Source organism: Buteo buteo, chromosome 10 (genome assembly GCF_964188355.1).
Source record: "Buteo buteo chromosome 10, bButBut1.hap1.1, whole genome shotgun sequence".
Classification (NCBI taxonomy): Eukaryota; Metazoa; Chordata; class Aves; order Accipitriformes; family Accipitridae; genus Buteo; species Buteo buteo.
Window position 1 is genome coordinate 5,632,701 of NC_134180.1, and position 19,565 is coordinate 5,652,265.

Consider the following 19,565-nt stretch of genomic DNA (forward strand, 5'->3'; position numbering starts at 1 on the left):
AGTACACCGCTAGAGGTGTCCGCACATGTGCACACCCTCCTGCACATGTACAGATGTGTGCACACACACACACACGCTCACACCCACGCACGCTCTCCATGCCCAGCCTGTCCCCTGGGTACCCCTCACCCCGGGAATGAGCACCCCAACCCCAGACCGGGCTGGCAGCTGCCCTGGGACTTTGGGGTCCCACGGCAGATGCCAGGGCGTGACACTATGCCCCACTTTCCCCAGGCATCTCCCCCACCGTGAAGAAGACGGAGATGGACAAGTCCCCCTTCAACAGCCCATCACCCCAGGACTCCTCGCCCCGGCTGAGCAGCTTCACACAGCACCACCGTCCCGTCATCGCGGTGCACAGCGGTGAGTGTCCTGGCAGGGAAACCGAGGCACGGAGCAAGTGGGTGAGCGGGCAGGGGGCTGGGGCAGTGGCTAGCTTACAGTGACGCCGGTGGGTGCCCCCTTCCGCTCTCGCCTGCAGGTATCGCTCGAAGCCCGCACCCGTCGTCTGCGCTGCATTTCCCCACCACCTCCATCCTCCCCCAGACGGCCTCCACCTACTTCCCGCACACGGCCATTCGGTACCCGCCTCATCTCAACCCGCAGGACCCGCTGAAAGATCTCGTCTCGCTGGCCTGCGACCCGTCCAACCAGCAGCCCGGACCGGTAAGGATCCGGCCCCATCCCTGCATCCCATCACTGACCTCGCCGTGGGGCGCCGGGGGCTGCTGCCGGCCGGGCTGCCGGAGGGGCGTCCCCTGGATCATCTGCCGCCACCGCCGTCACCGCCACCACCGCCGCCGCATGTGGGGGGTCGGGGTGCTCCGTTGGCACCCGGGTGCCAGCACCCAGCCCAGTAGGGTGTTCCTACTGCTGCGGTTGGGGCTGAGCAGCTCCAGCCGGTGCCTTGCGTTGTTTCGGGAGCGCCACTGCGCCTGGTCGGTGTTGGCATCTTGTTTCTCTGGCGATGGAGGTGCCGTCCCCTGGCTCGGCATGGAGTGCCACCTCGTAGGGGTGACAGGGCGGTGGGTGCCGGGCCTGAGCCGTCAGTCGGGGCTGTGGGTGTCTGTTGGGAGTGGGGCATCTGGCAGGGGATGTGTGACCGTCGCCAAAGAGCCACCGTCCGCCAGCGTGCCTGGGAGAGCGATGGGCTCTGCGTGCCCCGTCCGCCCGTGCAGCCAGCTGGTGACCCGTCAGCCCCGCCACTGCGCCGTGTCCCCCAGCATCCCCACAGGGGTGGCAGGGCCACGCCGTGCTGCTGTACACCTTCCCTCGCCCCAGCACCCCACACACCCAGCACCCCACGCACCCAGCAACCCGTGCACCCTGCACACCCAGCACCCTGCATGCAGTGCATCCAGCACCCCATGCACTCAGCACCGGACACACCCAGCACCCCTTGTACTGAGCAATGCGCACCCAGCACCCCATGCACCCAGCACCCTGCATACCCAGCACCCCGCACACCTGGCACCCCATGCACCCACCCCCCCAGGCTCCCTTCACGCCTGAAGCCAGGGTTCAGGGGTGGCCACATTCCCGCTCCCATGCCCTCCTGTGCCCCACACCCCCACTCTGCCCCCCGGATGCAGAGGGTCTCAGGGAGCCCCTCTGAGCTCTGCTCAGCACGGCCTGATGCCAGGGTGAGGGGCACGGCTGCTCTTCTCCCGCGCAGCAGCTCAGTGCCGAGCTGGTGGAAACTGGATTCAGAGCAGCCCCCCGACTGGGTTGGGCATGGGGGACTGGTACAGGAGCCTCTGAAGGTCACCGCTGTGCCACTGCCGCGGGGTGCCCCTTCCCCGCAGGTGAGTGCTTCAAAGGCCTCCTGCCGCCGCAGAGAGCGGGGCACAGTGCCCTGGCTCTGGCATGCGCCGCTATGGGGCACGGCCCCCCCCAGCCCACCCCGAACCCCCCTGCACCGCCGTGATTTCCCTGTCGCTGGCGCCGACCGTTCAGGGCTGCTCTGAGACCCAACAAACTCGTGTCAGTGGTGAGGGATGCTCTGCGCCCATGCCAGGCAGCACCGGGGGCTCACCGGGCCGGCTTTGCCGGTGCTGCGCGTGCTTCCTAATGGCTTGTGCTGTTTGTTTTTCTGTCTGTGTTGTGTCCCCAGTTAAATGGAAGTGGTCAAGTGAAAGTGCCCAGCCACTACCTGCCCACGCAGATGCTGGCGCCGCCACCTCCCCCCGGCATGCCCCGCTTGGCCGTCTCTCCTGACACCAAATCCACCACGACAACTACCGAGGGAGGGACGACCTCACCGACATCACCCAGTAAGCACCCCGCGGCGCCCACCCCTCTCCCCGGCCCAGCCGGCCCCCTCCTCTCGCAGTCCCCCCAAGGTCCCCCCCCCATCTCAGTGCTGCCGGGGGGATGTTGGCGGAGGTGGCCTCCCTGCAGCCGGGGAGAGGGCGGCAGCCGGCACACAGTGAGTTTGCTGGGTCTCAGGCAGGTTGGAGCGGGCAGGGTTTGGGCAGGCAGCTGTTGTGTCCCCCAAGCTGGGGGTCCTGCGCTGGTCCCAGGGACCAGCCCAAGTCCCGCATCCCTCTGAGACGGCCGGGGGAGCGGGAGCGGAGCCATGACGGGGCTCCCCCAATCCAATGTCCTGCCCAAACCCAGCCAGCGTGGGCAGGGCTTGTGGGGGAGGCTGTCGCCTCTCTGTGCCTCAGTTTCCCCACCGGCCAGCGGCAGCGGTGCTGCCGGTGACATGGGGACCAGCCAGCACGGGTGTGGCGCTGGGGCCGGCATGCCTGGCTGCGCCACACAGGGCTGCCATCCTCTTGCTGCCACAGGGGTCCCCAGCACTGGGGACCCCGATCCGGTCGGGGGCTGTGAAGCGACGCGGGTGCAAGGACTGTGTGCAGGCCCCCCAGAACCCTTGGCAGGAGGTGCCTGGGGGGCCTCATTAGTAGTGGTGGCTGACGAGCTCATCTCCCTCCACTCTGCCTCGGGGGGTTTAGCGCCTTGGCCAGGAGGATTTTGGGGTGTTGGACCCGGGGTCGCAGAGGGGAGACACTGGTGTCGTCCCCAGGCTGGCATCGGGGCGTGTGCCACAGTGGTGGGACGCTGTGCCATCACCGCACTCTGTGAGGGGTTGTCCCTGTCCCCGTCCCACTGTACCACGGGACACCTCCTGGTACCCTGAGAGGCTGCCACGTCCCCACAGGGTCAAGTCCCCCAGGGGACAGGCCACTGCTGGGTGCCGCCAGCCAGCCGGCGAGCGTCGAGGTTATGTGGCGTGAAGAAACCAAAGCCTGGCCGATCTGGAGGGGAGAGCTCCGTGTGGCGTGGCCCGGCCGGTGACGGGGCCAGGGCCACGGGGAAGGACCAGGCAGTGCCAGTTCCCCCCCAGGCTCGGGGAAGGATGTGTGCGGGGGACACTGGCTGTCCCCAAGAGGCGCAGAGGCCAGCTGGTTCCGAGCCCCCCATGCCCTCCAGCAGCACCCTGCTTCCGATGGGGCTCAGCCCAAGAGGTTAGCAGGGCCGGGGGTCCCACCGCTGGACCCCCAGCTGTGGGATGGAGGTGGCAGCGGGGGGACGTGGCCGAGTGGAGCTGGTGGCTCCCGTCGCGTTCGCCCCACGGCAGCTCCGCTCGGGAAGCCGCAGCACCGGCACGGCAGGGGAGCGCCCGTCTGCGCCTGCATCCCGGGGGGCGTCTCGCCCCCCCAGCCTCCCGAAGCCGCCCCTCCAGCAGGGCACAGGCACGGGCAGCATCGCCCTGAGCGCAGCACCCCTGGCCTCCGCTCGCCTGCCGCCGGGGCGCAGCCAGGGACGTCGCCCAACCGCCAGCTGTGGGTGCCCGGGACGCCCGTCCCAGCAGCACCAGGGAGCGGGCCGGGTTTGGCCCCAGGGGGGCAATGGAGGTGCCGCCGGCAGCCCCGTTAATGAGCTCTCGTTTGTTCCCCAGCCTACTCTGCACCAGGCACGCCCCCTGCGAACCGTTCCTTCGTGGGATTAGGACCAAGGGATCCTGGGAGTATCTATCAGGCACAGGTGAGAGCGGGGATGCTGCTGGGGGGACCCTCCTGCCCTCGCCCAGGGCACCACCGCCGTGGCATCGCCGTGGGCATCGCCGCCGTGGGCATGGCCGTCGCGGGTATCGCCGTCGTGGGTATCGCTGCCATGGCGTTGCTGATACGGGCATCCGCACCACGGCGTCGCTGCCGTGGTATTGCCGCTGTGGGCATCGCCACCGTGGCCGTTGCCACAATGGGCATCACCATCGTGGCATCACTGCCATGGGTGTCGCCACCATGGGCATGGCCGTTGCAGGCATCGCCATCATAGGCGTCACTGCTGTGGCATCGCTGACATGGGCATCCCTGCCACGGCATCGCTGCCGTGGCATTGCTGCAGTGGCATCACTGCCTTGGGTATTGCTACCGTGGGCATCACCACTGTGGGTGTTGCCACTGTGGCGTCACTGCCATGGGCATTGCCACCGTGGGCCTCGCCACTGTGGGCATAACTGCTGCGGGCACCGCTATTGTGGGCATCACCGCTGCGGGCATTGCTGCCGTGGGCATTGCCACTGCAGGCACTGCTGCTGTGGTCATCACTGCCTTGACATCACTGCCGTGGGCATTGCCGCCATGGCATCCCCACCATGGGCATCAATACCTGGCACCCTGTGCCAGGCCCTCGGGTGCTGCTGGTGGCTGAGGGCCACCAAGGGTGCTCCACTGCAGAGGGAGGTCACTGCCCTCCCCTCGCCAGGCTCCAGCTGTGCCCCGCCTGGCACTGTGGCACAGCCAGCCTGCCCAGGTGACCGCAGCATCCCCAAACAAGGGGCACTGGAGCCGTGTGGCCCCTTTCCAGGTCAGCACGGGCACCCTGCTTTTGCCCGACTGCGCCCGCCGGCTGCTTCAGCTGCAGTGGGATGTAGCATGCGCCTTTCCAGGGACTTTTTGTTAGTCCTGGGTATTTTTTAACTGGTAGTTTCTGAGCCAGCGCCAGCACTATGGGCAGTGCCGCAGGGCCAGGGCAGGAGTGCCGGCACCTTGCCTCATTTGTGATATGAGTTGGATGGCCTCAGCTGTCCCAGCAGGGGCAGCTTTGGGAGGCTGCAGCCCTGCCCGGCAGGTCACGCCAGTGCCAGGGCAGCGGGATGGGGGTGTGGATGGCACCGTACTGGGGGCACTCCGGGGTGCTGCACCCACTGGGGGCGAATACTCAGGGCACTGAGCCATGCCATGGGGCACCCAGAGGTGCTGTGCTTTGCTAGGGTGCAAGCACTCGGGGACCATCAGCTGTGCCATGGGGCACCCAAGAGTGCGGTGCTGTGCCAGGGTGCGAACACTTGGGGACCGTGAGCTGTGCTGTGGGGCGCCCAAGCATGCTGTGCTGTGCCGGGGTGCAAGCACTCGGAGGCCATGATCTGGGACACCCAAGGGTGCTGTGCTGTAGCAGGAGGCAAACACAGCCTCCTGCCCAGCCTCAGTTTCCCTAATCCTACACGTGGGCAGAGAACAGTGGTGTGGGCACCCTGAGGCTTTTAGGTTCCTAGAGAGGAGACATGGGGCAGTGCCAGGAGAGCCCTGGGGGAGCAGGGTGCTGGGGTCCCTGCAACCCACAAACCCATGGGGGTTATGGCTGCTCGCAGCCCCAGGACCCCAGGGTCCCTGTCCCTGCGCGCATGTGTCCAATCATGCTCTAGGAGCCTCCCCAGGGCTCAAGGATGCTCTGCATGGGGAAACTGAGGCACAAGGGAAACGAAGTGGTGTCCTGCATCCCAGGGAGGGGTAGCTGAGACCTGCTGCTCTTGGGTCATGTGTGGCGGGGCCGGGAAGGGTTAAGGGAAGCGGCGGCCCCGAGCTGTCTCGTTGCCAACGGAAACCAGACATGAGGTAATCAGGGACGAACTTGAACTTGGGGCTGAAGGGGGAGACAATGGGAGGGTGGCAGGGGGCCACCCCACGGGGTCCCCAGCCCTGCCACCCCCCACCCGTCCCCAAGTGGGATCATTCCCTGGGAAGCGTTGCCTTCGCCGCGGAGGTGCAGAGGGACCGGCAAGCAAGGGGGACAAGGGTGGCCCTGGCACAGAGGGCTGACAAACTCAGTGCAGGAATGGGGACGCCATGCAGGGCAGCAAGGCAAAACGAGCAGGGTGACAGCGTGGGGACAGCTGTTTCGGGGGGGGGATGGGACACACACGCCAGGGGGGCACGGAGTGGCTCCATGTTGCAGAGCACTAATGCCAGCCTCTGTCTTCTCTCCTGGCAGTCCTGGTACCTGGGATAACCGCCGCCGTGCCGCCCCTTCGCCTCCCTTCTCCTCTGCTTTAGGCACCCCCAGAGGAACATCCCCGTCCCCGAGCACCAGGCCCAGCCTTGCGGTGACGACGGAGAGCGCGGACTCACGACGACGATGACGACGACGACAAGCAAAACCCACACCCGAAGGAAAGAGCGAGGGAAAGGAAGAAGGAAAAGGGTCAAACTTTTTTAAAAAGGAAAAAAAAATACAAACAAAACAACAACCCATCCCAGGAGGACCTTCCCCCCCACCCCAGCGATGCACCAGAAAACAAAGAAACAGAAAAAAAAAGAAAGAAAAACACTATTATTTGCCCCGTCGGCCGGCGCCGCGCCGAGACCTGACACAACTCGTGCCAGTGATGCCTCCCGGAGCGGCAGCGGGGCTGCGGCGCCAGAGCCCTGCTGGCCACTTGCCGGAGGGTCGGATATGCAAACGGCTCTTGACTCTCTCATTCTTGCCTCTATGTGAGTAGAAAAGATCAAACCCCCCACCACCCCCCACCCACCCCCCCACCCCCGGCCCCACGCAGACTCTCGGGGGGGCCCCGGGGCCGGGGTGGGATACGGCAGGGTGGGGGGACGACACCTCCTGCCGCCGGTTCCCAACGGATGCGGCCACGCTTGCCGTTGGGACGATGTGATGCTCCGTGCCGTGAAAGCGCCTCGGGGATGGGCGATACCGTGCTGCGGTGACACGGTGACAGTGGTGATGCGGTGACACGGTGATGCGGTGGCGTGGTGGCACGGTGACACGGTGGCATGATGGCCAGGTGGCACGGTGGCCGGCTCGGCTTGGCACGAGCGGTTGTCACAGGAGGAGGGGGCTTTGGGCCACGGAGGGTGCGTGGGCACAGCTGGAGACGGTCGCGGTGGCGGTGGCACCCCAATTCCCTCGGGGACATGGCGTGGGCACGCTCCCACCACGGTCCCGGTGGGACCTGGGCTGCCACCGTCGAGCCGGGGCATCGGTCGCCGTCTCTCTGCAATGCCTTCCTTGCCCGCCGGCGTCCACCCGCCCCGTCCCCACGTGTCCCCACGTGTGTCCCTGTGTCCCCGCGCCGGGGGTTCCGTGGGGCTGTGGTGGGGTGTGCGTCCGTGTGTCTGAGCTATGCATTCCTGTGGACAGGTTCCAGGTGGATGGCGAGGAGAGGGTGCGCTCGTGTTGCACATTTTGTAGGAAATGCACTTTTAAGAGGGAATCGTCAAAAAAAAAAAAGAAAAAGAAGAAGAAAAAAAAAAATCACAAAAAAGGAGGAGGAGGAGGAGGAAGAGGAGGAGGTGGAGGAGACGGAGCCCCCGGCACTGGCTTGCTGGGATGGCTGGTTTGGGGTTTTTTGGGTTTTTTTTTTTTTTTTTTTTAATACAAAAGGATGGAGAAAAGGAGCCCGAGCGAGGGCGAGGGCAGAGCCAGCCCCACGGAGCCCCCGGCCCCGCGTCAAGTGCCTGAACTGCGGCGGGGAGGGGTCCCGGGACCCCCGGCGGAGCCCCCGGCCGGGGACAGCGCTGGAGGAAGCGCCTGGCCGTCCCCGTCCCACGCGATGGCGGCGTGGCCGGGAAGGGGACGCGGGGACGTGGCAGTGCCTTAGAGCAGAGGGACCCACGCGGCGGCCGAGGCGAGGAGGAGGAGGAAGATGACGAAGGCACCCGGCGTCTCCAGCGAGACGGTGGCGGCCACGGAGGAGACGGGTCCCAGGCGTGTCCCCAAAGGGACCCCAGGGAGCCCACGCCCCAGGGGACACCCCACAGGTGATGACGGAGAGAAGCCACCGTGGGATGTCCGGGAGCAGGGGACGTCACCGAAGCCACCGCCACCACCGGCCTGGCCCCCTCCCCTGGCACCCAGAGCCGGCCCGTGGACCACCGGCATCGCATCCCCCATCCCACCGGCCCCCCCGCTCCACCCCGCTTCCCACCCCCCGGGACAGCACAGCGAGGCCGGATCCTGCCCGCCCGCGGCGTGGCACCGGGGAAAGGGCTGACGCAGGAAATCCCGGGAGAGAAAAAGTAATCAAAAAGGACAAGAAACGGAGAAAACCCACAAAAAAAAAGGAAAAAAAAAAAAAAAAAAAAAAAAGCGCTTGGCGGAGAAGGAAACCTGTTTTTTTTAAAAAGATCTGAGAAAAGAAACACATGAAAAAAAAGAAAAAGACAAAAAAAAAAAAAAAGACAAATAAACTGCATGGTGCTTTAACAGGATCTGGTGACCTGGCTCAACCCAGCCGCGGATGGCTGATGCTGTGCATGGCAGACTGTATTAACCGGCTCTACCTTCCCCCTTCAGCAAAAGAGAAAAAAAAAAGAGGAAAAAAAAAAAAAAAAATTCTGTATAAAAGAAAAAAAAAGCCGTAAAAAAAAAAAAACACACAAGAAAAAAAAAAAAATCCATGTTTTCCTAATTTGCACGAAATTTTATACCACATGATGTGCCTTGCCTTCGAAGACTAAGTATTACCGGACCCGATATCAGTGCGAGGGAGTCGCTGCATGCCCGGGGCTCCCGGGGGGCCGGGGGGGCTGGGGGCGGCTGCCCCCCCCTCGCCTCCTGCATGGCTTCTTCTCGGCCGGAAAAGTCCCTTTTCTCTCTATTATTATTCTTTTTTAACCAATTTTCCCCCTCGGAAACGTCTTCCAGTTGGTAATACCGATGCATCCTCTGCGCCAACACACCGGAATATGCAATAGCCGCTCGGCTGCGCCGGCGAGGGGGGGTCCGGCCTTGGGGGGGGGGGTCCGGTGAGGGGGGTCCGGCCACCCCTTTTGCTTTGCCTCTCTTTATTTTGTTTTTTTTCCCCTTCCCTTTTGGGGGTTTTTATTTTGTTTTTCTGCTTACAGCAACCAAAGGCAGCGAGGCGGGAGGCAGCAGGGACCCCCCCCCCCCCCGGGTCAGAGCCCCCCCCGCCTTAATGCTCGGGAGAAGCCAGGCGTCCGGGCAGGGCAGGATGGACGAGGATGGGGGGGACCAGGGATGGAGACCCCCATAGCTGAGCCCTTATGGGGGGGGCCACAGCATCCCACCACCCCTCCCCAACTTGCGGGGACACCCCCCCCCCCCCTTTTTTAATTGGTTTTCAATAGGGCACAGGGCTGGGAGGGCTGAGCCCGGCCGCTCTCGTGACAGGAATGGAACCGTGTGAATGTAGCTGTGCCTCTCCCCCCACCCCCCCAGGGCTGGTGTTGGGGGGGGGTCACAGCCCCCCGCCCCCCCATCCCCATCGGCTTCATCTCCGGGGGTCTGGCTGGCAGAGCAGGGAACAGGCAAAGTCCCAGCAGGAGTTCCCCTCTCGCCGTCACTTTGCCTATTTTCTGCTGCGCCGACTGCCGAGCGGGGTCCCGACACCCCCAAAAAATCCAGAATTTGCCTTAAAACCCAAGCGTCCCGCCGGCCGGAGAGAGAGAGACACACACACACCCCCCCCCAGCCCCCCTTGAGGCTGAGGACTGACGCGGGTTGTGACACCGATGGGCGGGTGGCACCGCGCGTCGCTGCTGCTTTGTAATGAAGAAACGTCGTCATCAACATTTTTTTAAATTTTTAATTTTTTTTTCTTTTTTTTTTTTCTTCTTTTTTTTTTTTGGTGTCCAAAAGTATTAGTGGGGAAGGGGGGGGGGGTGTTGTGTCCCGCCGGGGTCTCGCCCACCGGTGCGGTTTGCTGGGGGTCCCACAGGGCAGGGGAACATCCTTGGGAGACTCTTCTTTATGCAAGGTGCAGTATTGATTTCTGCAAGGACAATGCAACGCAGGGAGCGGGAGGTTAGCGTCCAGTTGGGGGAAAATAACTTAAAAAAATAGAATTTAAAAAAAAAAAAGAGAGAAAATTGAAAAAAAAAAAGAAAAAAACAAACAAAAAAAGGGTTTTAAGGCTAGAAAAGGATCAGCTCAAAGCAAAAAAAAAGAAAATATATATATATAAAAAAATAGCATTTCTCAGCGGTGAGCAGAGCGACAGCCAGCGGAGGGAGGGAGCGGGGGGGCACCTGGGGCAGCCCCCCATCCAGCCCCCCCCCGCAAGCATGGGGCTTGGGGGGGAGGCGAGGGGCGCTGGCGCCCCTCGGGCCTGGGCCCCCCCACCCCGAGGAAGCCCCCAAAGCCCCCAGCCCCATGGGGGACACCAGACGGGGTGTCCCCCCCCCCCTTTTGCTGCCTTTACCCCCAGGGCCAGCAGCACGTCTGGCCGGGCTGCGGCCGCAGCCCCCCCCCCCCCCAGCCCCCCAAAACCCGCCCTTGGCAAGAAAAGCACCTTAAAACATGTTAAAAAAAAAAAAAAGGCAAAAAATAATCAACTCGACACCCCCACCCCCCACCCCCCCCCCAGTTTGGAGGGTGACGGGGAGGGTGTCGGACTGGGGGCTTTCCCTTGGGGGTCCGGGGAGCCCCCACCATCCCCAGCACCTTTGCACTGCTCCCCCCGACACCCACCACCCCGGGGCTGCATCCCCCCCCCCGGCTCTGCCCAAAGGGAATATGCAAACTCCCCCCCCAGCCCCCTCCCTGGGGGGCACTGGCCGTGTGGGGACAGGGGGGGACGACCACTAATTTTTTGTTATTTTTGATTTTTTTAATCGTTCTCCCATTTTAATTTTTTTTTTTTTCTCCCCCCGCGGCCTCTGGGCTCGGTGGCCACAGTCGGGGTGGGCGCAAAGTGGGGTGGGGTGGGGGACACACCCCCCCCCCCCCCCCATCACTGGGGGTGCTCCGGGGGGGCCCCCAGCAGGATGGGGATTTTGGGGGGGGGTCCGCTCGACAATCACCGCGCCCGGGGCTCCCGCGGGGGTTTCATGCACTACAGTCTCTCCTAGAGGGTTTTTAGTCGGGCTCGTCGGCTTAAAAAAAAATTAATTAAAAATAGTCCTTGTGACCTATAAATAAAAAAAAAATAACCTGTACATATATATATATCTCTCTCTCCACATATATATATATGGGGCTGCAGGGGCCGGAGGTGGGCACGGGTCCCTGCGGGCCGACACACAGTTAAGGTACTTTAAAGCGCAAAGGAATATATATATATATATAAAAACCCCTATATATATATATATGTCTTGTTTGTTGTTGTTTTGTTTCTTTTTTTTTTTTTTTTTTTTTTTTTTTGTACTCTTGAGTTTGGAATTGCTGCTTTCTGTCCCCCAGGCTCCCGCCGCCGGCTGGGGCGGGCAGCACCCATGGGTGCCTCCTGTACGGCAGCACCCGCGGGTGCCCCGCGCGATGCCCACGAGCGGGCGGGAGCGGAGGTGGAGATTGGGGGGGGGAGGGGGGAAGGTGGAGGGGGGAAACCCACCCCCCCCCGGGCAAAGAGCGGCAAAAGGAGAGAAACCACCCCAAAAAGGCGTCGAGGCGGCAGCCGGCAGGACCACGACTCACACCCATACCAAAAATCCCGCCGCAGTGCCTCCGCGCCGCCGGCTGCCCTCGCCCGCCTTTTCGGGGGGTCGGGTGGGTGCCCCCTCCCTCGCAGTTATATTTTACTAGTTAGCCGGATTCTCGCTTTCTCGCTTGCCGCAGCCGTTACACACCCGCCGAGCGCACCAGGGCCGCGAGCCGGGGTCGGGATCCCCCTCCCCATCCCCTCCGGCTGTGTCCCCCCATCCCCAAGTCCCTGCATGACCCCCCCCGAGCCCCCCGCTCGCCTCCCTGGTGCTTCACGATATTTGATTATACCATTGTACGCAGCCATTACCGATAGCCGCCGCTCCTGCCTACATACCAGTTACTGACCGTGACTATGGATTTTTGGGGTTTTTTGTTTTGTTTTGTTTTCTTTTTTTTTTTGTTTTGTTTCTTTTGTTTTGTTTCGGGGTTTGTTTGTTTTTTTTTTTTGTTGGGTTTTTTTTTTTTGGTTGTTTTTCCCCCCCCCTCCCCTATGCAAAAAAGAGAAAAAGAGACAAAAAAGAAGAAAAAAACAAAAAACAGAAAACTGACACACAAAAAAAAAGATAAAAAAAAGAAAAGGAAAAAAAAAAAAGACAAAAAAAAAAATGTATAAAAATTAAACAAGCTATGCTTCAACTCCAGCCCGCCTCTGCCCTTCCTTCGCTGCCCCCGGGGGAAACTGAGGCACGGCGCCTGGCCTGGGGAGGAACCGGGTGTCCCTGCTGGTGTGGGGGGGGGGCACTGGGGTGTACTGGGGTATACTGGAGCAGAGCCGTGCTGGGCAATGGGTGCCCATCACCCTGGGGGGGGGCGCACCCATGGGTGCTCTAGGCCCGGATGAGGAGGGTGGGTGAGCCGGGGGCAGCAGCCCCCCCGGGGGGTGGCAGGGAGGTGGGAGGGGGGCAGGCGCGGAGGGGACACGCGGGGAACGGGGACACGGGTGGGTGCAGCCCTGGGCTCCCGTGGGGATGCGTCGAGACCTTGGCCGCGTGACGTCGCCACCTCGTGCACGTGACATCATCGCCTCGCCTGCGTGACGTCATCGGCCGAAGCCGCGCGTCGCCCCCGCAGTCCCCATCGTCCCCGTCCACCATAGAGCTGCTCCGGGTGCCCCCCCAGAGTGTCCCCCGTCCCCCAGGATCCCGTCGGTCCCCCCCACACCCCGGGACGTGGGGCAGGATGCCCCGGGGGGGGGTGTCGGGGGGCAGCGGCACGGCCGGACACCGAAGTCGCTGAGGCCTGGCAGGTTGTCACATGCCAGGACCCCGCCATTGTCCCCCGCCCCGGTGGCACCCAGGGGTGCCCCCGCACCCAGCACCCGCGGGCCCCATCCTGGGGGTGCAGAGCCCCCCGGGGGGGCACTGGACAGCCCCATCTCCGGCACGGTGACACCAGATGCTTGACGCCGGGGCAGGCTGGGACCTTTACCGGGGTACAGCCGGGGGCACCCCCGGCCCAGGGCTGCGAGGGGCGGGGGGGGGACACCCCGCTCCTGTCCCCCGCCGCCGCCCTCTCCGATCCACTCCGGCGGGCGGCGAATCCACGCCGGGTCTTGGCGGCAGCCGGGAACCGCCGCGGCACTTCCGTCGCCGCGGCACTTCCCGCCCCGCTGCCGCTCCGCAAAACCCGGCGTGGATCCGCGTCCGGCGGACGGGGCTGAGGGCGAAGCGCCCGACGCGGCGTCCCTAAGGCCGGGCACCGAGCGGGCAGGGGACGGCCGCCGCTTCAGAGGGACGTGGTCTTGCTCTGCTCCTCGCCGTCGCTCTCCTCGTCGCTGTCCTTCTCGGCCGCCAGGTTGGCGCAGCCGGCGCGCTCCAGCCTGCCGGGAGGAAGGCGTCGGCGAGGCATGGCCGCCCACCACAGGGCACCCCCGGCCCCGCTCCCCTGGGGCATCACCATCGCTTTCGGCCATGCCAGGCCGTCCCCAGCGGGGAACTGAGGCCCGGACGGTGGGGGGCCCGGTGCCAGCCCCACAGCGCCCAAACCATGGTACCTCTCAGTCCCCTGGGTCTCCTGGAGGGCGCCATGCTTCCTGCGAGGGGAGAGAGGGGCTGAGCGGTGCCTGGGGACGGTCCTGTCCCCACCCTGCAGCACCCTGCTCCCCCCCAGGGCCGGCAGTACCCCCCGCTGAGGCGGGTGCAGGATGCGTCCCCACCGCGCCGGCCCACCTGCGCATCCTGATCTGCCAGAGCCGGTTGATGAGCAGGACCACAAAGACGATGAAGAGGAAGACGACGACGGCCGTGAGGCCGATGAGCCAAGGCTGCAGCTCCTTGGGGCCGGTGCCTGCCACGGCAGGGACGGGGACGGGGACAGGGATGGGGACAGGGATGGGGAGGGGGATAGCTTTGGGGGAACCCCATCCTGCAGGGGATGGGACCCCCTCCCATCCCATGGCACAGAGCCCCGATTGTGGCCAGCCTGGCACCGGGGCGATGCTGGGGACACTGACATTGACAGGCGCTCATGGGCACCCACTTCCCACCATCCCTTGGGTGCCAAGGAAGACACCCCCTGACACAGCCAACCCATCCCCGGGAGAGCGTGGGGGTGCCCAGCACGGTGGGGAGCACTGGGGACAGCAGGCAGGTACCCCCAAGTCTTTCCGCTCTGCCCCCAAAATAGTTGCTGCCAGAGCACTGGGACAGACTGGTCCTACTGGGAAGATCTCCCAGGAGCTGATCCAATGGCCCAGGACGGGCACAGCCACCCCCGCGCAGGGCACACCGGGGCATAGGGGGACGGGGGGGCTGCAGGGGCACCTACCGGCCTGTCCCCGGGCAGTGGCGGCGAGGACGAGCAGGACCAGGAGCGAGAGGGGCTGCGAAGTCCTTGGCATTTTCAGGGGAGGCTGGCAGAGGGCTGGGGCACGGCCGGATCCTGCACCCCGAGATGGGCTCCTCTCCCACGCCGCTGCTGGGGCTGAGCACAGGCACCGCTCTCTGCACCCCGGGCCAACGAGCAGCTTTTATTGGGCTCAAGAGGACAAGTGCCACCAAGCACCATGGCAACGTGGCTCCTATAACCCTTGGGAGGTGGCACCTCTCCTCTCCTCCGGCTCAGCCACCAGCACCCTGCGGCACCCAGCGGCCACCACCTCGGGGACCACCTTGGGGACCATGGCGGCAGCCCCGTTGCCCAGGGCTGGGGTCAGTCCCCGGGGTGGGTGAGTGGTGGTGGGGGGGACGGAGGGACAGATGGATGGGTGGAGGGAAGGACAGATGGATGGGAGCGTGGGTGGACGGAGGAGTGGATGGATGGAGGGAGGGACAGACGGACAGATGGATGGGTGGGTGGGTAGCTGGATGGACGGAAGGAAGGACAGACAGCCGGATGGGTGGGTGGAGGGACAGACAGATGGGCAGATGTGCGGAGGAGCGCCCACCCTGCCTGCTGCCCCCTCCCAGTCTCTCCCCGCTGCCCACGGGGCACCGCACCCCCATCCCCACTGGCAGGGCTGGGGCAGATCCCGGCCAGTGTCCCATCCCTGCAGACATGGCCCCCACCCTGCCACGCCATGGGGATGGGGCAGTGGGGGGGGGAGAGCGGGCAGTGCCAGGCCACCCCCTGGCCCTCAGTCAGGCCCAGGCCAGCTGGACCCCAGTTGCAATGGCTGGTGCTGGTGGAATCCCATCACGTCCCCAGGGAGTGTCCGGGTACTGTGAAGACCCCAGTATTAATGGCATTATCGGCGAGACCTTGGCAGGGTGAGCTGCTCCGCTCCACCTTGCAGCCCCTGCCTGCCGGGGCACAGGGGAAACTGAGGCACGGGGGAGCTGCCAGCACCCCAGGGATGGACCGTGGTCTTCAGCCTGCCCGTGGCAATTCCCCAAGGGGTGAAGAAAGTACCTGGGGACATGGGGACAGGGTGTCCACTAGAGGGATAGAGGGGTCCAGCCCCAGCCTGGGTTTAAGGCAGGGGATGGGGGTCCATATGACACAGCCCCCATCCCCAGTGCCCCCGCTCAGAGCCCAAGTACGGCTCATGGGTGCTTTGCCCCCTGCCCAAGACTGGCTTTGGGGATACCTGCGGGTGCCACCGAGCTCTGCCTCATGGGGAGGGGGCACTGCCTGGCAGCGTTGGGGCACCAAGGTGGCCAGCGGGGGCAAATTCACCTTCATCATACAGCCGTCTGTCTGTCTGTCCCTCCCTCCCCATGCACCGGCGCACAGTTGTGCTGACGTAGGCCTCTCCATAGCCGTGTGCATCCGTGTTTCCATCTGCACGTGTGTGCACGCCCATGTCCGTGCCCCCTGCGCCCACGCCCGGGCTGTGCCCCCATGTCAGGGGTTTGCACCCCCTTTACAAACCCACACGTGTCAACACATGTGCTCCCACACGCGTGTCCCTCCCCACGTGCCCACGCCCGGGGGGCCAACACGGCTCCACCGAGGGATGCTGCTGTCCCCAGGTGAACATCGGGGTGTCCCAGCCCTGCCACCTCCCCGTGCCCACGCCTGGCTAAGGGGCGAGTGAGCGGGGCTGGGGCAGGCTGCTTTATTGGGGGGGGGGCAGCGATAGCAGCCCCAAGATAAGCGTGTGTGACCGGGCAGCGTCACCCCCACACCCGAGTCTGTGGTCGGTGGCCGTGCTGTGACCCGATGGCCAGGCATGGCTGCAGGGTCCCGGTGGTGGCAGGGGCGTCCCCCGGCCCTAGAAAAACCTCTTCTTGTGGGAGTCGGCGAAGGAGATGGAGCTGCGTGGGGCGGTGGTGAGCAACCCCAGTGGGATCTCCATGCCGGGCAGGGTGCCGGCGCTTTCACCCTTTGGCTTCCCCTCTACCAGCACCCCGTCCTCCTCCAGCCACTCCACCTCCGGCACGGTCCCCTCGGCCATCACCGCCTTCTCCTCCTCCGGCTTCGGCCCGAACGCCCAGTCTGCGGGAGCAGAGATGGAGCCGTCAGCGGCACATCCCCACCACAGCAAAGGTTCTCGGTCTGGGGGACCCCCTTCTTGCCCCCCACCCAGCCCCATAAGGAGCCCCAAAGCTTAGCCGTGCTCTGGGCAGCACTCACCGGCAAAGTCGTGCACCAGGTCCTTGATGAGATGCCCCACGATGGCGTATGCCACCACCAGCACCAGGGTGGCCGCCATCATCAGGTAAAGGACGTATCGGGGCAGGCGGATGCTGTCCAAGGCGGGGGGCTTGTAGTCCACGTACAGCACCCCGTCCTCCTCAGGGGGAGATTGCAGCAAGTGCCGTGACCCCCATGCCCCCCTGGTGCCGGGGAGCGGGGTGCCCCCCGCCAGGGCCATCGCCAGCTCCCCCCGCACCCCGGCACCGAGCCACCGAAGCCTCTTCTGCGCAGGGGAGAAGTGGCATCTGGTCCACAAGGCTCCTCGGTGCCAGCGGCTCATGGGGACGGGGAGGTCCCCATCCCTGGTGGCAGTGCCGCTCGCCCGCTGCCGCCGAAGGACAGAGCATCTGCGGGAAGGAGCTTAGCGCCCGCTAATCCGGGCACAGCCCCGGCAGGCTCAGCCTGGGGGGTGACCAGCGGGCTCCGACATGGTTCAGGGTCCTCTGAATCTGCCCCTCTGGCAGCACCACAGGTACCTCTATCCCCCCTGGGAGCGGACAATCGTCCGCAGCTGGAGAACGCGCAAAGGCAGGGATGGGGAGGGACACCCCAAGGCCTCCCCCCCTCCCCTGAGCTTGGTTAAATCCCTCGCAAGGTCCTGGATCCCACGAGCAGATGGTGTGAAATCCTGGCAGCAGCACCCTGCCCCAGAGGACGCGGTGCCCTCCGAGCTGGGAGGTAACGGGTGGAGGGGATGGGTGCTGCAGCCCCACACTGGGGGCAGGGGGGTGTCCCATGGGGCCCCTTTGCTGCGTGGGGTCCAGCCACAGCAAAGCAGCAGCGAGAGGCCGTCATCTTCCCGGAGCTTCGTGTTGGCCGCTGCGTGGGGTACCCCGGTGCCCAGCATTGCTCCTCCGGTGAGGAGCAGCTTGCAGAGGGGCACAGGGTCCAGGCACCACCCGAAAGCGATGTCCTTTGCACCGGGATGGTGCAGGGTTTGGCCCAGAGCAGCAGCAGCCTTGAAAAGAAAACCCAAGCCCTTCCCAGGGTGGGTTGGCCAGGGAGGGATGAAGGTGCCCGCAGGGTTTGGTGCCAAGTCAGGGCTCAACACCCAGGCCCTCCTCCACCCCGGCACACGTCCTGGCTCTACTGCACCCAGGTTGCCCCTGGCCAGATCCTGGCCACAAAAATGCCAGTTTCATTCCAGTTTGGGCTTTAAAGGCGTTTGGGGGAGCGGAGGCAAATGCTGGCGCAGAAAGATTTGGAAACAATCCTGCATCATCCAAGTGACTCACCTGTGGAAACGCCGGAGAACAGCAGAGAGCAAGGCTTGGAGTAGCCGGGGCAATACGCAGGGACAAACACACTGGCAAACACTGGCAAAAAATGCTGGCAGTGTGCCACAGCCCGCGTCCTGATAAGCTCCCAGCATGGAGCCAGCAGCTGCCTTACACCAATAAAGTGGCAAGGGGGAAATGGCATGTCCCACTGCCCTGCCTCATCGCTCACAGGGGATAGAGAAGGGTGCAGAGACACCCCAAAGCTTGGCGGTGCCAGCTGGGTCCTGCCTATCACCCAGAGGCTACAGAGGTTGAGGGAAGGGAGGCAAGAAACCCCGTAACAGCTGCTGACTCTGAAACGGTGTGAAAACATCAGTTTTTTTGCCTCCAGTGCCAAGGAAAAGAGGTTCGGTGGCCCTTACCCTCCGCATCACACACAAGTGACTCCATCCACAACACTCGGGCAAGTAGGTCTGACTTCCAGTAAGCTTGTACAGGTGACCAAAACTGGTCAGGTCTCCAGTAAAATTCCCTTCCGTGGGGTCATGAACTGGGCCAGACTGGGCCACAGCTGGGGCTCCCCCCTCCAGCTGTGTCCATAGGCACCAGAGCCCTGGGGACACCCAGCTGGCCGCAGCAGTGGCTTTAGGGACTAAGAGGAGTGAGCCCAGGAGCGATTCACAGGGAGACTTCGGTCAAGGGGAAAAGCACCATCAGCAGCATGCCAGTCCCCGCGGTGCAGCGGGACCCCACCAGCCCCTCCGCTGGGCAGCACTGTGGGGGCTCTGGGGAGCTCCACAGGCAATGTCTGCCCTCCTCCCCAGGCCTGACAGGGCTGTGGGGAGGGGGCGTTTACCCCATGCCATCAGGAACCCCACCCCATGTTCTCTCCTCCCATTACAGTTAGACTCGAACTTAAAGGTCTTTTCCAACCTAAATGACTCTGTTCCATGATTCCATTATGGCAGCCCTGGGGCTCCCCACTGGGGCCCGACCCTGCGGTGTTGGGTGCACCCCACATCTGGGCAAGGGCTAAATCACAGCTCGACTCATGTGGGAGCTCCCCCTGCCAGCGCTTTATTCCCTGCCAGCCCCTCCCCGTGCCCACACTGGGCTGCCCAAGGGGTTTGGGTGCTGGGTGACGGCAGCAGACACCAGCCTCAGCCCTCCCAGGTCTGGTTAAACACGGGGGAAAGTCCGGGCAGGCTCTGCCTCACCCTGTAAGCCCTAATGGCAGCACCGCCGCTCCCTGCAGAAAGAAAAAGCGCAGCCAAATCTTCCAAACCTTGCCATGAAACAACCCCCATCCCAGGGAAAAAGCTGCCGCAAGCACAGCCCTGGCCTGCCCTGACAGGAGAGGCCAAACCCACAGCAGCTCCTCCGCCACAGATGCAAGGAGGGACCCGGCTCGGCACCAGCACCAAGGGCTATTTCGAGGCATCGCACTGCTACAACCTACGAGAGCGAGTGCCCAAAGCCAGCCCTGCCCCCCCCAGCAAAGCTCAGGCAGGGAAAGTGGAGCTGTTTCACACCGAGCCGCCACGGCAGCACAAGCCCAGAGCAGCCCCAGGCCCCGCACAGCCGCGACAGGCTCCGACGTGCAGAGCGGAGCCCACCCGGTCCGAGCCCTGAGCCAGGCTG

The 19,565-nt window shown here is 64.1% G+C and overlaps 3 protein-coding genes across 11 annotated transcripts in view; 1 reads left to right on the forward strand and 2 right to left on the reverse strand.

The window, feature by feature from the left end:
- NFIC (nuclear factor I C) overlaps positions 1-12,266 on the forward strand; it is a 47,880-nt gene extending 35,614 nt beyond the window's left edge. For 4 of the 9 annotated variants that reach the window (XM_075038222.1, XM_075038220.1, XM_075038221.1 and 1 more), the window contains exons 7-11: positions 235-363; positions 482-666; positions 2,114-2,273; positions 3,908-3,993; positions 6,223-12,266. In XM_075038222.1, coding sequence (XP_074894323.1) covers positions 235-363; positions 482-666; positions 2,114-2,273; positions 3,908-3,993; positions 6,223-6,240 — 578 coding nt within the window. In that variant the 3' untranslated portion in view covers positions 6,241-12,266. The remainder of the gene's footprint in view (positions 1-234; positions 364-481; positions 667-2,113; positions 2,274-3,907; positions 3,994-6,222) is intronic. The other 5 variants (XM_075038226.1, XM_075038227.1, XM_075038228.1 and 2 more) reach the window with 3 other exon arrangements.
- Positions 12,267-13,350: 1,084 nt separating this feature from the next.
- Positions 13,351-14,015, reverse strand: SMIM24 (small integral membrane protein 24). The gene is given in 4 exon segments (XM_075037494.1): positions 13,351-13,444; positions 13,619-13,657; positions 13,794-13,915; positions 13,917-14,015. Coding segments are annotated over 4 exon segments (354 nt in total).
- Positions 14,016-16,120: 2,105 nt separating this feature from the next.
- SMIM44 (small integral membrane protein 44) lies at positions 16,121-19,436 on the reverse strand. Its single transcript, XM_075038233.1, has 2 exons — positions 16,642-19,436; positions 16,121-16,503 (listed from the first exon to the last, which is right to left on the reverse strand). The coding sequence occupies exons 1-2, from the start codon at positions 16,982-16,984 to the stop codon at positions 16,280-16,282; spliced, it is 567 nt and encodes a 188-aa protein (XP_074894334.1). The 5' UTR covers positions 16,985-19,436; the 3' UTR covers positions 16,121-16,279.
- Positions 19,437-19,565: the final 129 nt, after the last annotated feature.

Coding starts and splice junctions, on each gene's coding strand:
- SMIM44 (XM_075038233.1), bottom strand. CDS start 16,984: ATGAGCCGCTGGCACCGAGGAGCCTTGTGGACCAGATGCCACTTCTCC. Junction 16,504..16,641: donor CCTGGTGCACGACTTTGCCG/GTGAGTGCTGCC, acceptor CTGCTCCCGCAG/ACTGGGCGTTCGGGCCGAAG.